Source organism: Thunnus maccoyii, chromosome 11 (assembly GCF_910596095.1).
Source record: "Thunnus maccoyii chromosome 11, fThuMac1.1, whole genome shotgun sequence".
Lineage (NCBI taxonomy): Eukaryota > Metazoa > Chordata > Actinopteri > Scombriformes > Scombridae > Thunnus > Thunnus maccoyii.
In genome coordinates, this window is record NC_056543.1 from 5,022,337 (window position 1) to 5,036,709 (window position 14,373).

The following is a 14,373-nucleotide window of genomic DNA, read 5'->3' on the forward strand; positions in this document are numbered from 1 at the left end:
TATCTTGGACACTGGGAAAACTAAAATCTGTATCTGTTCTATTATATTATGGGCCATCATGGATTCTGTGGAGCACATAACCCTTTTTTCATTTCTGAGCTTGTGGCGCCCTCTTCTGTATGACACAGGTAGAACATCCTCAACTGGACAATGTGACTTGTCACAGTAAAGTGCTATACTGTACAGTACATACTGCAAAACGTATGTATTTAATTTGTGTATCTGTATATTCTTTTTGTAGCTACACTAGTAACTATAGCATGTAAACAAAGTGTAACAGTTTAGTACAATACACTTTGTATACTAATTTTTTACAAAACTGTTATTTAAATGTTGCACTAGATACTAATTCTCATTTCATAAATGTCATATCATATTTCTCATTTATTTATTTTATATATTATTTATATATATATATAATTGAAGCTGGTTTATTTACTGTCTTTCCAGACTTTCTATTGCTTACACTGACACTTCAGGTGTACTTGTAATTCCTGTGCTCTTGCAGTCACCTGTATACCTAAATTCACAACCTTTGAACTTCTAAAGACTTGCTCAAACAAAAGTATTCTGGGCTACAACAGCTTGTGTGCATTGTGCAGTAAATTCATAAGAAATTTTTACATGGTAATGTTACAGTACATCTTTATTAGAAAGTAAAAGTATTGCAAAAAAATGTTCATTATTGTTTTTCATGGAATGCAAAAAACAAACTGTTTAAAACAAAATTGCTCAAGTAATGTAATACATAATGACAAAGGTAAAGGCTTGCATTTCAAACATCAGATCAGTTTATGAACAAACATTAAAAATATCTAAATTTCAATATTCAGTACTTGAAAATATATTAAGTACAAGAGAGACACTGTATGTAAGACACTGTTCTGCAAATCACAGTAGTTGTATCAATAATGTAACATGCAGGTTCAAAGGTAAAATATACATAAAACATTGCAAATTCTTACATAGATGTTCAAGTACACTATTTTTATCCAAAAGTAAATGTATCATAGAATCAATGATGAAGATTATTTCATTTTATAGAACGATATGATTACACTGCTTACACATTAACAGTTGAATACCTCATGAATAGTTGAATACTTTTTCAAATGTCAGATAATTTCATATGAAACATTTTTCATTATTTAAAAACCACTTCAATATTTACATTGATTTACAAATTTGAATCCAAGCCCTTTTAAGAGTTTTGATTTAAAGTTGCAATAAATGATATTTAGCCCTATTAGTTGTCAGAAAACAACTATTTGCTATGTTGAGATATCGCAGAGTAATGGTGTCCTTACCAGTGAATGAAGTCACACTCCCTCTGTGTGTTTTTATCTGAGCTTCTCTGTTCTTTGTTTTGGTAGACATGCGTGCATGTTAGTGCATGTGAGTCCCTCCATGTCCTCTGCATCTGTTTCCAAGATGGCAGCCGCGTCACAAACTTTGTCAAATTACAGCTAAACAGTACACTAAAATATGTTTCTGAAAGCATTAGAGCCAAGAAATAGGCAATACAGTAACTGAATCTTAATCCATATTTGATCAGCTCTACCTAGTTTGACCTAGTTTCGTGAGTTGTCAGCTTTTTTTTCCAAACATTATTGAGTAAATGACACATTTGTTTTAGTCTGAGATGTTGGTGCTATAGTGAGACATCTAGTGGCTGAATGTCATGTATTGCAACTTTTAAGGTTATACTTTATATTTTCCTTTACAAAAAGTAGCATCAATGTAATGCACAGAGCCAAAGAAACATACAAAAATGTAATGTAACATCACAATTACAAGTATCTCAGTCAGTTTTGAGTTACTTGTACACAAGGCTGCTTTCAAGCTTTAGTTAATGTCAAGTGCAAGAGGGCCTCTCATCGAAAAGCCAATTAAGAAGGACACTTTTGACCCCTCGCCATACCCGCTAAGCTGCCATCGAAACATTGGAGTGACTTCAACCTTCAGATCTGGGATACAAGTATCTGCCAGTATGAACTTGCCCTTCACCTTGCCAGTGACTCTGCAAAGGAGCTCCTCCACCTTCTTCTCTTTCCATAGCTTGCCATTTTCCCACATGGAGATAAACTGACCCTCCTCAGCCATGCAGCACCGTTTGATTTCCCCAAGGTGTACCAGTCTTTCATAGCCCCGCTTCTTCCCCAGGAAGAAATGGACAATGGGCCTCTTGCCATTGTACACTTCCTTCATCTCTGTGTAATAAGATGTCCTCATCTGTGAGATGTACTTCCCTAAACCTCTACATGGTGGACCGTTCTCCTGTGGCCACAACAACACAACTGCAATGAAGAGCAGTGACAAATTTTCACTCAATGGAATTTGCTCACGCTGGACTTGCAAAAGGAGACCAATTAGTTTCTGGAATGGCTGAATGCGTGTTGATTCCAGTTTGATACGACTCAACACAACATTGACATAGATGTAGTTGATCTTCTCCTTCACAGTCTTAGATGCACCAACAAAATCATACATTCTGACAATCTTCTCCAACTTTTCAGCTGAGGTGTCAATTGAGAGACAATTCAGAATCCCACAGTAGGTATCAGCTTTTTGCTTCTCCAGGAATTGTCTTGCTTCCAGTAGTTGCAGCATGTTACACAAGGTTTTATTCTTCAAAAGAGATGCAGAATCTGTCTTGCAGAAAAGATTTACATACTGTCTGAAACATCTGAAAAGCTCATTTTGGGCTACTTGTTCCCGACTGTCCTTCATCCCAGATCTGGAACCCAAGTTCACGTAGAAATTGTCAAGGAAGTCGAAGTTCATCTTCATCCTATATTTGAGGTTGTAAAGTACATCCTCAAACTGTCTGAGCATGATGTAGTAAGTCCTGTGTTTGGTATTCCTTGGATCATGTCTCTCTGCATCCTGAAGTTTAATATCTCCAGACAGAACCCTACTCATTATGTCATGGCGGACATTTTCTGAGGAAAATACAGGTGTCTTTCCCAGTACTTCAATGAGAAGTACTCCTACCTGAATTTCTCCCAGACACCCTGATGTATTAAAAGGGCAGTTGTCCATCTTGGATTGTAGTCGCTGCATTGACTCTTTCTTTGCAAGGCTCTGTGTTTCCTTGAATGCATCTATTGCTGACTGAGCCACTTTGAGAAACATGTTCAACTTGTCAGCAGTAATAGGCTCTTCCTTGCAGTTTGCAATGGCATTCTTCAGTTCATGCTTGATAACTTGTGCTGATGTGTCTGCCATGTATGAGCTATCTTTAGAAAGATCTCTTGCACTGCGTGCCCAATCTTTTGCCTCTGAGAAATCCTTCTTTTTCAGGTAATAGTACCTGGCTAGTAACTGAGAGACGACGGCATCTTTGTCAAATCTTTTTGATGCACTCAATAGTATCATCTCTTCTTGTCCTGGCGTTTCACTTGCGATGTCTTGAATTAGTGGAGAGAACTGAGATTCCTCCTCCGCTGAATAATATCTCTTCACCAAAATGTGGTGAACATCTCGCAGGAGTTTGTCTTTGCCTTGTGTGCTTTCATAAAGCTTGTCTGTGGTCAGCAGAAGGTCGGTAATCTCAGCTTTGCTCATGGTGTGTGTTGTTGTAAGTTCCTGCAAACACTGCCTTGCAATACTTGAATGGATCATTGTCACAGCCTTGTGTACAACCTTACTCTCAACTGAGCTGCTGGCAATCAAAGTGGAAAATTTTCCAAATCCTTCTTCAACTTTGATGGTTCCACAAAATGGTTTGGGTTGTAGACCAAGGAATTCCTCACACAGAGAGACAGAGAGAGAGGCACTCTTGCAGTACACATTCAACAGAACTAAAACAGCCAGGAGTTGTGCATGTTTCTGATTCTTGTTGAAGCTCTTCAGGGTATTGCGGACCACACCCTGAATATACTCTTGTTTAAAGTTCTTCTTCATGATCATGAAACCATAGAACGTTTCAGCATTCTTGTGTGTTTTCTCTATTTCTACAAGTTTTTGCTCAAACTGTTTCTGCTCCATTTCAGACAGCTTATTTCCAATGAACACGGTGTCCTCAGTTGATTCAGTCAGTTCAGAGGACTCTGACCTCATGCAGTTGAGGAGAATTACCTGTGCAGACTTAGACTGAATGTCTTTCTTCACGCATTCTTTTTCAATGAGTTGCTGCAAGTCACTCACTTTTTCCATATCATCAAAGTCATCTATCATCAGCAAAAGAGGGACCCGTGGTAATTGCTCCTCATGGTCATACATTAAAAGTTTTACCACTTGCTCGGCTACTTCAGCAAAGTCTGCGTTGCTGTCTCTAAGGACCGCACAACGGTATCTGTCCCGGAGAGCCCATAACATATGCATGGCCAAAGTTGTCCCACCACATCCAGGTACATGCATGAGGTTGAACAACACACAGGCTTTTCTCAGGGAGCACAAATCTGGTATCACTGTGTTCATTATGAAGTCAAACTTGTCTCGTTTAATGAACGGTGTGGATCCAGGCTGCTCTGAGAAATAGAAATTCCACCAGGACACTTTTCCTCCTTTGTAGAAGTTCTCCTCAATAGCAATTTTGTCCTCATTTCCTCCTTCACATTGGTTCATGCATAGGATCTCTAAAGTACTCAGGCTACGCTCCACTTTCTTCTCCAGAAGCACTTGGCTCCCCCCACCACAGGGTAGGAATCGGCTGGATCTACGATTTTTTGACAAAAGACTAAGGACAGTGCCATTGACTTCAGCAAAGTTGAGTTCATATATGCATCTACCAGAGATGTCATTTCCACAGCGAGCCTTAATTAGGTCCTTCCAGGACGTAAATGCATTTTCATTGTCACAGATACAAAGGATTTGCTCTGTGCCTCTGAGCTCCTGTGAGAATGTACTGAAAGTCTCAACAAGTGGGTCCATCTTCTCACTAACTGTTGACAAAAGTAAGAAAATGACAAGGAATCTCTTGTTTGGAAGCACATCTTTCCGGCACAAGAATGAAATCACATCTCGAATGGAGGCTCCCTTGTCCATCAACCACTCATCTATATCTGAAGGTGCCTCATCCTTGATACCGCCATTGCAGAATACCCAGCTGGTGTTTCGAGTCAATTTCAACTTGTTTGCAATGTCCTCAACACCCTCTGTGATTTTATACTGTGCTGGTAAATGGACACTTACTGTACTCTGCTGTTCAAAGTGCTTCTGCAATCCACATTCAGCTGATTCTGGATCAAAGTCCAAAACAGCTGTTGGGTTGAGTTCTACAAGAAATCCCAGTGATTCCAACTGGATTGAATGTGACTTGTTAGTTACTATTACATAACACTCAAAGTGTGACTTGTCTAAAGAGAGGGATCCACCAGTTATCATCTGACTTAATCTAGAGCCTTGATTACTGCTTTTGATCACACTGAGGTGCTTCTCTTCGGCTTGTTTTCGGAGTTGTGATCGTTGTGCCACACTGTCAACAAACTGGTTGTACTCTTCCATGGGTTTGGCAAATGTGGTTGTTGCGAGGAGATTCCTGCTGCTACCGCCATCTCGGACATAGAATTGCTTTGAGGGTTTTGTTTCAGTCTTGTCTGCTTCTCTACCTTTTGCTTTTTTCTTGGCTTTTTTTGTGTCCACGTTGGAAGTCTGATAGATGTTTTCTTCACAGATCACAGACTCGGGAACTATGTCTACTTCTATCACATATTTGTCAGATGATGTCATATTCTTATTGAGAACACCAACAAATCGAGGAGGTTTGATGCACATTTGAGCAGCCTGTTTGTGTTTATACTGAAAACAGCCATCAATGGCAGATTTTAGTTCATTTGCATAAGCCTCTTTGTCCTCAACAGCCACTCCCAACACTTGACCATGGGTGAACTCTGGCTTGTCCCCTATACCAAAATGTATGGTGCCATTGGTGCGGCTATTCATGCAGGCAGCTGCAAAGCGAATAACCTCATCAGTGAACTTGCTCATTTTAGTTTCATCTGTTGTATTTGTGAAACCTTTATACTCATGGCAGGGTTCAATGAAGTCTGAGGCACCTGATTCTGTAATATCAAGAATGCTGCTCTCCATGTATCTATACGTATCATGGTACCTATAAAATGGATAGGGCTTGCAGGGTCTTCCAGGTTGGTTTCTAAAACTTGTTGGTTCCTCTTTCTTTAACTTCACTAACTCATCTCTGGCATGAATGATAAGTTTTGCAGGTCCAAAAGTCACACCCATTGCAGGTAAGTCTGTTGTTTCTAAAATCAAAAGACTAGGCCCATTAATGTCCTGCAGAAACAGTATTTCTGCAACTCCTTCATCCACACCGTTCACCTTCAGAGCCCATTCTCTCACTTGATGTTTACTCCAATCCTTGATGTCAGGTGACAGGTCCTCCTCCTGACTCTAAAATAGAAAGTGTTGTGTTATTGTTCCACATTTTCCACTCAAATTACTGTACACTTAATTATTTGTTGACCACATTTAATGTTGAAGTATTAGGTATAGTAATGCACAACTACTTGAAGTGGTTTGGTACGTAGGAAGTAAACCACCTTTACCAAGTTGTGCTAGTTTGATAACTAAAGTGTTTTGATCTGATGTAAAAACCTTGTTTATTGTAGCTTCCAATTAAATGGATTGCAGAATGTATAGAATCAGCTTCTCTTAAAATGTGGATTATTTCAATTGTTATTTACCTTCTTTTCCCCTTGATCTGCCATAACAGCGTTGGTTCCTTCTTCACAACCGTAGATCACTAATGATACAAACATAAGATAAGAGCAATTCACAATAGAGGCCAAGACACTCTACTCACTGTAACATAAAATGAAACAGATTTCAGCTTTACCTTCATTTTTCCTCATTATCCATGACAACTGGCTCACCGTTCACAAATGTAGACCTTTAAGGCTGAAAGCAAGAAAGAAAGTAGAAATAAGTGTTCAAGTGTAGTCCTTACCTAGTATCCAGACAGTTACACATCTTTTGTTCTTCAGGCTCTGTGCTTCAGAACACTCAATTTGAAATAAAGTACCAGGGACTACATTAAAGTGCCAAATCTCAGCTTAAATTTGAGTAGGTTAACACCAATATAGAAAGAACTGTACGGGAGATAACACACGGTGCCCAAAGTTAAACGTAATTGGACACATACACATGAAGTCAAACAAAATCATCATATTCAATATTTTGTGGAAGGTTTGCTGAAGATAAATGGTGTGAATCACATGGCTTTACATGGCGCTATGACCTTCAGTCACCAGATCTAAACCCACCTGAACACCAGTGGGTATGACAGTGTTCACTACCTTCATCATCAAAAGACCAAATGAGGGAACATTTTTTAGAAGAATGGTGTTCATCCCTCCCAAAAGCTCCCAAAACTTGGAGAATGTATTCGACAAGGAGCACTGAAGCCTCTGGGGGCTCATGGTGGCCGACGCCATAGTAAGACACTTTTTATACTTTCCTTTAAAGGACCAGTGTGTAGAATTTAGTGGCATCTAGTGGTGAGGTTGCAGATTGCAACCAAGTGAATACACCTCCCCTCACCCCTCACCCCTTACCCCTCCCCTTCCAAAGGTGTAGGAGAACCTACAGTGGCAGCGAAACTCACGAAAAAAGTGAAAGGCCCTCTCTAGAGCCAGGGTTTGGTTTGTCTGTTCTGGGCTACTGTGATACAACATGGAGGCCTCCGTGGAAGGGGACCCCCTCCCTATGTAGATATAAAGTGTAGGAGCCATTTATGTTGATTGTTGGCAAGTCATTTATTTAGTTATAACTTGCAGTATTATTTTGGACACTGGGTGGTGGTCATTAGATGCACAGGGTTGTATATGTAGGGGCATAGGTGACAGGAAACACGAGGCACAGGCAGGTGGAGCACATACAGTTCTTACCAGACCGGTAACAGATGCACACTGCAGCTGACAGGACAGAAACCTGGTATGTTCATGACATGTACAAATACTAAACGGCAGCCAACCGACTGGAAAATCTGTTTTTGAATCTGCGTAAGATCACTCCTAACCTAACCTACCTGTGTACTAATGGCAAACTGGAAAAACAGGAAAAGAAAGGACAGCAAAAAATGAAAACTGCCATTACATAAAGGACTCATTCTTAGGTAACAAAAACACAACTATTCTTATTTTCAGGTGATTATACACTGATGAAAACATGCTTATGAATATTATATTCCATTTCTGTCATGTCCATTACACTAGATGCCACTAAATCTTACACACTGGTCCTTTAATTTGTCACCAGTCTGTGCCCTGTAACATTGTACATTTTCTGAATTTTTTAGTGATTAAATTTTTTTTTTCTTTTTTTAAGATATTCTTATTTTCAAACACAAAAAATAAAAACAAAAAAAATGCATGAAAGATAAAAAAAAAATAGACATCAAGTGAAATTTTCTTTTTAAAATTACAAATTATTACAATTACAATTAGCTTGGCCTCTGGTATTGCTGCTTCAATACATGGAGATACTGCTGATGTAAGGTGTGATTGAGTGTATACACACCAACAACATGAAAGAAACTAACATTCTGCTATACACAGATGTTAAGTAATGTAAGTGAATATTTTCTCATTTCAAGTATAATGAGGGTGCATTTAAAAATAAAATACATAACAGAGAACTTTAGAAAAAACCTTTTAAAATAAAGTGGATCGATTATATTGGGCTCATATGAGACATACTGGTTTTGAACTGCCCATTGGAAGTAGCCTAAGAGTCTGTCCATTCTTAATTGAAAGCTCTGTTTTCACTGTCTACTTTTCTCTTTTTACAGCACGCCATGTGAAACAAAAAAAAATCCTCAGCTGAGCTGATAGTAAAAGGTGAAAACACTGCAGACCACTGATTCGATTATTCATCTGAGAATATAGTCAAATTTTTCACGTGTCCCTAATCCTCTTCCGTACTCCGCCGCTCTCCCTCTCTCTCTCTCCCTCCCTCCCTCCCTCCCTCGCTCTCTCTCTCCTCAGCTGCGGTGCTTGAAACAAAGCATTCACTCATTTAGGAAAAAACAACAAATATTTGCCCCGTTGTTCTTTGTAGTTACTGCTGCATTTGCTGGATGTAATGAATGAATGGAAAGGAGAAGCATGTCAAGTGTTGATGAATGCAAAATACAACTAACTGATTGTTAGTTGTGATTGTTAGTTCTAATACTTAAGAACTTGGAAAAGGTTTTAAGGCTTTAAATGCTTAAAAATGAATTAAACGATTATGTGATTCTCAAAATAGTTACATTGATTTTCTCTATTGACTATCGATTAATCATTGCAGCTCTTCGTAGCTGTCTCATGTGTGATGTATTAGGTGCACTGAGAGGAACTCTCAGCTCAATGAGGAAATCGCTGCTTACAGGCTACCGTGTTACCATGGTGACGGTTGAGATTAAAAAAAAGAAGAACAGGAAGAAGCTGTTACAACAAAATATCTGCGCAGTAGACGATTTCAACGTACTAATTAGGCTATAGCAAAGACAACTGTCTGAATATAACGTTGTCATTAGAGTTAAATCAGACTGATTATGAAACAATTCAATGCTAAAGTGGCAAAAATAAGCTTAAATCCCAAAAGATTTTAAATCGGGTTTACACACAAACAAATCCCTGCAAGTCGAGTACAAGAACAACAGTCATCCACCGAGCTGGGCTCCATCATAAAACAGAGAATATATTGTTCAGATTGAGGCTCTCTCGTCTCACACTGTTCACATAAAAAACTACAGACATGTAGTCTGGACTACACTCACCCATCCCGGACTAAATGTTGATCCTCTGCGCAGTCTGCTGTCCTCGGTGTTTGTCTTCAAGGTTCAGGTCTTTAAACAGGCTTGATGTGACAGAATATTCGACAAAAGTCATTAAGAGATGTTTTTACGTGCTTGTCTGCAGGGAGGAGAGACGATCAATGCCGGCTGATGCGGAAAACTGCTTTATATCGTCAGGTGGGCGGATTCTTCAGGAGAAATGAAACTCAAACAAGACTGTGTGTGTGTGTGTGTGTGTGTGTGTGTGTTTGTGTGGTCTTCCTTGTGAAACTGAAATGAAAGTGATGGTTGATAAAATCAGTCATCCTCGTTTGGTGCAAAAGTGCATTCCAAAATTGAGCCATAGCTAATGTAAGGCTTCAGCATTCAGAGTTAGACAAATCAAGAGAGTATCTTCCAAAGTTTGTCTCTTTAATATCTACAAAATTCCCTCTTTGTGTTACTATGATAGTTACAGTATACAAGGGATATTTATACTACAGTATGCTTTGCTAGACATAGTGTTGAAGAGTAAGGACCACACCTGAATGAAGTGATACTTGCAGATACATTTTTTAAGTTTGTTTAGTCCTGCAGCTGACTAGATAACGAGCTCTCTAACCTGCAGATTGGCTAATGCAAAGATAGGAGGTGAATCATGAGCCCAAAATATATAAAATACACATTTCTCTCTTTTGAATATAGATAGCACAGGATGTGATCTACAGAACAAATATGTATGCTGTAACAGACAATATAAAGCCAATTAAGTTAAATTTTAACTGCTCATCCTGTGTTGGTGATCTGCTGTGAACATGCACAGGAAGTGGCTAGGGTTGGGCTTCCATTTCTGTTCACCTTATGTAATTGTAGTAAAGTTTATATGGGGTTGTATGTTTTTATACTATTTTACCTTTTTTACTATTCTGAGGTCCTGAGGACCACATTCACAATGAAAGTCTATAGTGCTCATAGATCAGACCATTGTGTACAGTGTGAAGGACAGAAAGAAACCTCACAGTCATCATGTGTGAAGCAGATGAGCTTCTGAATAGGGCCACATCATTCACTCCCCGTCTTTCAACACACAGCAGCCTCCCATGAGTTGCACAAGATCTGTATTAGTGTGTGTGTGTGTGTGTGTGTGTGTATTTGAGGCAAAAAGGGGAAAGACTTGATGATTTGGTGATACCAACAAGCTTTTTAACATTACATTTCTTCCCAAGCTACAGCTATATACAATACACAATATTTCCAGTAATGGGAATGTCCTCCAGTAATGAACATGGCGGCGGCGGCACCCTGAGAGACACACGCCACGCCAAGTGAGGAGTTGTTATGAAGAATAAGCAATATCTGGCTAAACGACATTGACTTGAGAAAAAAAAAAGTTAAATCTGGAGCACTTGGCAGACATATCAACTCATACAGAGAGCACAAATTCATATGTTGGCTCCTTTTTGGAACTGCTGATATTACCATCCGGCATGAATTCACTAACCAGGACACCTGCTCTGGCCGTGGCTGCGGAAAATACCTCAACACCAACTTGACTCTCAAGCCAAGAACTGCTTCAGAGATAATAATGTGGAACAATTCATTTTGGTTTTGATCTACAAGAGAAGGGGAAGTAGATCAGCCCTGATATTTAATAAGGGAAGCATTGCTGTAATTATGTAGGAACTTAACACATTTATCTAACATTCTTTTATGTGTAGATAAAGGTTGCCAGGTGAAAGGGCAGGTAGAAGAATGCAAAATGCCTTAATTTATGTTAACTATTACATGAAATTAGACAAAGGATTTATGTTTCAGGTATCTATGTTTTTTTTCTTTCACTCTAATTGAAATTTGAAATAGATAATGTGACATTGCTTCCTTCTAGTATGCTCCATTCTTCATGTTTTGTGGATATTAGTGTAATCTGTCAGTGGATGAATGCAAGTCTAGAAAAGTCCTTTAGGCAACTATTTACAAAATTTAAGAAATGTTTATTCTTTTATGGTTTCTATTTTCTTTTTGTACACCAGCACAAATGTTCGACAATGTGATAGGGGCAAGGAGGTGAGTGATGGCTAAAACAAAATCAAAATGGAAATTAGGCTTAATGCTTGAATCCGCATGGTCATGAACTATACAGGAGATACAATATATCAGTGCGAGTGTGGTCCAGGCTGGACTGGTCGCTTGGGTCTTCGGGGTGGGCACCTGGGGTGGGTTGGGTGCAGGCCCCTTGTGGGCATGATGTGGCCTGAACACCCCACGGCCTAAAGCGGTCGTTATCATCAGTAGTATTCCAAAAGTTAAAAACAACTCAATATCTTACTTCTGTATATGATGGGCAAGATTCGCAATAGTTTGGCTGCTATGAAGGAAAGACGGGAGGTTTTTGCATGGCCAAAAGATAAAAACTTTTGTTGCCTAAAAGAAACACATTCCACACCCAAAGCTGAAAAACAGTGAGCTGATGAATGGGGAGGTGATATTATTTACTCACATGGTCAAAGGAACTCTAAAGGGGTCATGATAATGGTTAAAAATATAAACAATTCTACTTTTAATGGTCTACAAATAGACTCAAATGGTAGATAGATTATTTTAGAAATGGATAACAACCACAACTAAACATTGCTGGTTCATCTTTATGCTCCTAACACAGATGCTTCAGGTTCTTTTGAGGTTTTGTTGCAAAATATACAGACAAATGATACTATAAATGATCAAGCTATTATGGTAGGTGATTTTAACAGAGTTTTAGATAATAAAATGGACAGAAAGGGATCCCACAATAAAAACTATCATCCAAAAGCTCATGGTGCTATAGAGAATTCATTAGACCTTTATAGATACAGGTGAGTGACAAATTAAACGAAAAAGTGGTCCAGGTCTGAATGCTTGACCCCTACAGTGAGGGGATCTGGTGGTTTTGTTATGCTCAGGGGAGTATTTTGTTGGCATGGTTTGGGTCCACTTGTCCCCTTAGAGGGAAGAGTCACTGAAAATCAATACAAAGTTGTTCTGAGTGATCACCTTTATCCTATGATGAAACATTTCTATACTAATGGGAGTGGTCTCTTCCAGGATGAACACATCAGACCAGAATCTCTCATAGGTGTTCAGTTGGGTTGAGATCTGGTGACTGCGAAGACCATAGCAAATGAGTCTCATCATTTTCATACTCATCAAACCATTTAGTGACCCCTCGTGTCCTGTGGATTGGGGCATTGTCATTCTGGAAGTGACCACTCCCATCAGGACAGAAATGTTTCATCATAAGATAAAGGTGATCACTCAGAACAGCCACTAGATCCCCTCACTGTAGGGGTCAAGCATTCAGACCTGTACCAGTTTTTCCTTTTAATTTGTCACCCGTCTCTCTCTAATTATCTACCTAATTAGACATCTGTAACTCAAACAACAAAAGGTTTTTCTGGTTGGTGAATGAAACAACACAATTAACATTTTCTACCTGAAAATACACACAGCAGCCCTGATGACATCCTTAATGCAATCAATACAAAAATAGTTATGATAAAGTCCTTTTTGTTTGTTTTTTACATATTTGCACAAAGTCACAAGCACAACACCATCAGGAGCTCAAGGGAAGGGAAAATTAGGATTTATAGCAGGCCATACCTCTTGCTCTCTGAACGTATGTAGCTTACTTTGGATTTGAATTTGATGATGCTGGGGAGAAGTGTCTGTTTGAGCTTTAATAAACACGCCTACATGACTGTGGACTGCTTTGCATTTACAGCATTCACATAAAAGCATGCAACAGTTGGGTAATGCTTTAGATCACAGCCCGCAACATACAGTGGTATTATAAATACATGTCTATACAAGGGAACAAGATGTTAGTTTACAGCAGGTATTTTTAATGGCTATCTATTCTAATATTACAAGGTACAGAACCTACTGAACAACAGTCTGGCGTTTGGGGGTAAAATTATAAGAGAATTTATACTGATAGTATTTTATAACTGTATCTATTCTGATATGACGGGATACTGTATGACCATTAAAGAGCAACAAAGCTGAAAGTCCATGACAGTTACACTGTGACATATAATCATCTACACCTGCCTTGGCTGTTTTCAGTTCAGCTGTATTTATTGTAGAAACCTTCTCATAAAAAAACAGCTTTTCTACATTCTGTACTCAAATTTATAAAGTGCTCCAGAACTCGTTACACCATCTTCCACCAAACTTCGAGCTTTGTTGCTCATTAGTTTTTATACTACCTTGTAATATTAGAATGTTTATCCTGTAGTAAAAAATACCAACAGTATGAATTATTTCTTAATTACTGGATTGTTACCCCCTTATTCCCTGTATTCACATCATGTTTCCTTGTACCACCATGTATGTATCGGTGCATACTGTTCTGGTACATTGTTAGTACAAAAAACTAAACTGTAAATTTGTAATAATTATGCTGTGATCTAAAGCATCACCAAGAGTTAATTAGGCCATATTTGTTCCTAGTTTTATTCGCTGTCTAACAGGCATTTTCACATATCTAAATAAAGTCAGCTGTGAGGACCTATAGAAAACAGTGCAAAATACTCTATTTTAAATGAAATACACTCATAGAGCCATGGGGAGCCTAGGGAGGTGGGAATTCTTCTGTGTGGTGACTCAGTGACTGT

The 14,373-nt window shown here is 38.8% G+C and overlaps 1 protein-coding gene across 2 annotated transcripts; it reads right to left on the bottom strand.

Annotated features, from left to right (window-relative positions):
- Window positions 1–626: 626 nt before the first annotated feature.
- LOC121906813 (sterile alpha motif domain-containing protein 9-like) lies at window positions 627–9,923 on the bottom strand. Of its 2 annotated transcripts, none has more exons than XM_042425951.1 (4): window positions 9,731–9,923; window positions 6,800–6,861; window positions 6,648–6,706; window positions 627–6,354 (listed from the first exon to the last, which is right to left on the bottom strand). In XM_042425951.1, the coding sequence occupies exons 2-4, from the start codon at window positions 6,813–6,815 to the stop codon at window positions 1,846–1,848; spliced, it is 4,584 nt and encodes a 1,527-aa protein (XP_042281885.1). In that variant the 5' UTR covers window positions 6,816–6,861; window positions 9,731–9,923; the 3' UTR covers window positions 627–1,845. The 2 variants fall into 2 exon arrangements, with proteins under 2 accessions (XP_042281885.1, XP_042281884.1); XM_042425950.1 differs by having other exon boundaries at window positions 628–6,354; window positions 9,725–9,923.
- Between the last annotated feature and the right edge of the window lie 4,450 nt (window positions 9,924–14,373).

Bases quoted from the DNA above. Each gene is read 5' to 3' on its own strand.
- LOC121906813 (XM_042425951.1), bottom strand. The intron at 6,355-6,647 runs GTAAATAACAAT...TTTCTATTTTAG, and splicing joins CAGATCAAGGGGAAAAGAAG to AGTCAGGAGGAGGACCTGTC.